This window comes from Pteropus vampyrus, unplaced genomic scaffold (assembly GCF_000151845.1).
Source record: "Pteropus vampyrus isolate Shadow unplaced genomic scaffold, Pvam_2.0 Scaffold406, whole genome shotgun sequence".
Taxonomy (NCBI): Eukaryota; Metazoa; Chordata; class Mammalia; order Chiroptera; family Pteropodidae; genus Pteropus; species Pteropus vampyrus.
This window is the reverse complement of record NW_011889187.1, coordinates 254253-255918: the sequence shown is the minus strand read 5'-3', so window position 1 is coordinate 255918 and position 1666 is coordinate 254253. Positions and strand designations below refer to the sequence as shown.

Genomic DNA, 1666 nt, shown 5'->3' with positions numbered 1-1666 from the left:
CCAAGGCCGCGGGCAGCCCCACTGGCAAGGGCCACGGGTCCTGGCTCCCTGACTGCTGCTTGAGTTGTGTCCGGGGGCGGGGCTGGTGGCCCGGTCCTGAGCAGCCGGTGCCAGGGCCGGCTGTGGGGCTTCCCTGCCAGCGTTCCCTGCACCTGGGACCCAGCGGACTGGCCGCTGAGGGCCTCCTTTGGCAGAAGGCGTGCGGAGGGCCCCGGCCACCCCGTCTGTCCCTTCTCCTCACTCTGCGCCCCCTGTTCCTTTCCTTGCGTGTTCTCCGCGACTCGCGTGAAGCCTGAGTCTCACTCTGCCTTTCCTCCCGGGACTGAGGCGGCCCGTGCTGTGTGAGCACGTGTTGATCCATGTGTTTTTCCTGTCAGATGTCAGGTGACATCGTGTTTCCGTCGTGTTAAACACAGGTGAGCCTCGGTGACTGCGGCTCGACACGTCACTGGCGACTGTGTTCGTGCTAATTGCCAGCTTTCCTTAGGCAAACACGTCCTCGCTGCTCCGGCCTGGCAGTTGGGGGTCCACTGCGTCAGCGTGCCGTGGGCAGCGCTGGGGTCGGGGTGGAGGCGGTTGGGGTTCGGGCAGGGCTTCTCTCTTCCCAGCACCCTGGACAGTCCTAATGGCTAGACGTTTTTAGAGGATGTCACCGCGGGGCACGGCGCCTGCAGCCCGGTCCTGGGCGGGGAGGGGCCGTGGTCTGGGCCGCCCGGGACACCAGCTGCTGCCGTCCACAGGTCACCAACGAGATCTTGCCGGTGCTGTCCTACTCGTACCTGGCGGTGCTGGTGCCCATCTTCCTGCTGACCGACTACCTGCGCTACAAGCCGGTGCTGCTCCTGCAGGGCCTCAGCTACGTGTCGGTGTGGCTGCTGCTGCTGCTGGGCCGCTCCGTGGGGCACATGCAGCTCATGGAGGTCTTCTACAGCGTCACGATGGCCGCCCGCATCGCCTACTCCTCCTACGTCTTCTCGCTGGTGCGCCCCGCCCGCTACCAGCGCGTGGCCGGCTACTCGCGGGCGGCGGTGCTGCTGGGGGTGTTCACCAGCTCGGTGCTGGGCCAGCTGCTGGTCACCGTGGGCCGGCTGTCCTTCACCACGCTCAACTACATCTCGCTGGCCTTCCTCGTCTTCAGCCTGCTCCTCACTTTCTTCCTGAAGCGCCCCAAGCGCAGCCTCTTCTTCAACCGCCGCGAGCCCCACGGTGACGGGTTCTCGCCCTCCGAGGTGGCCCAGATGCACCCGGGCCCCGGCGCGCCGCGGGCGGCCTGGCGGGACTGGGTCCTGGTGCGCATGCTCCGGGAGCTGGCGCACAGCCTGCGGCTGCCGCAGCTGCGCCTCTGGTCCCTCTGGTGGGTCTTCAACTCGGCGGGCTACTACCTGGTCGTCTACTACGTGCACATCCTGTGGAACGCGGTCAACCCCACCACCGACACCACCAAGGTCTACAACGGCGGGGCGGACGCCGCGTCCACCCTGCTCGGTATGCAGGGCCGGCCCCGCCTGCGGCCCCGCCTCCAGCCCCGCCCACCTGAGGGACGCCGTGACACGCCTTGTCTCCCCAGGTGCCATCGCCTCCTTTGCCGCAGGCTTTGTGAAGCTACGCTGGGCCCTGTGGGCGAAGCTGGTCATCGGGGTGGTGACGGCGGCGCAGGCGGGGCTGG

General features: G+C 67.9%; 1 protein-coding gene across 1 annotated transcript in view; it reads left to right on the top strand.

Annotated features, from left to right (window-relative positions):
- SLC19A1 (solute carrier family 19 member 1) overlaps positions 1-1666 on the top strand; it is a 37759-nt gene that overhangs the window by 26215 nt on the left and 9878 nt on the right. The window contains 2 exon segments of the mRNA XM_023523758.1: positions 741-1485; positions 1568-1661. Of these exon segments, the coding sequence (XP_023379526.1) occupies positions 741-1485; positions 1568-1661 (839 nt within the window).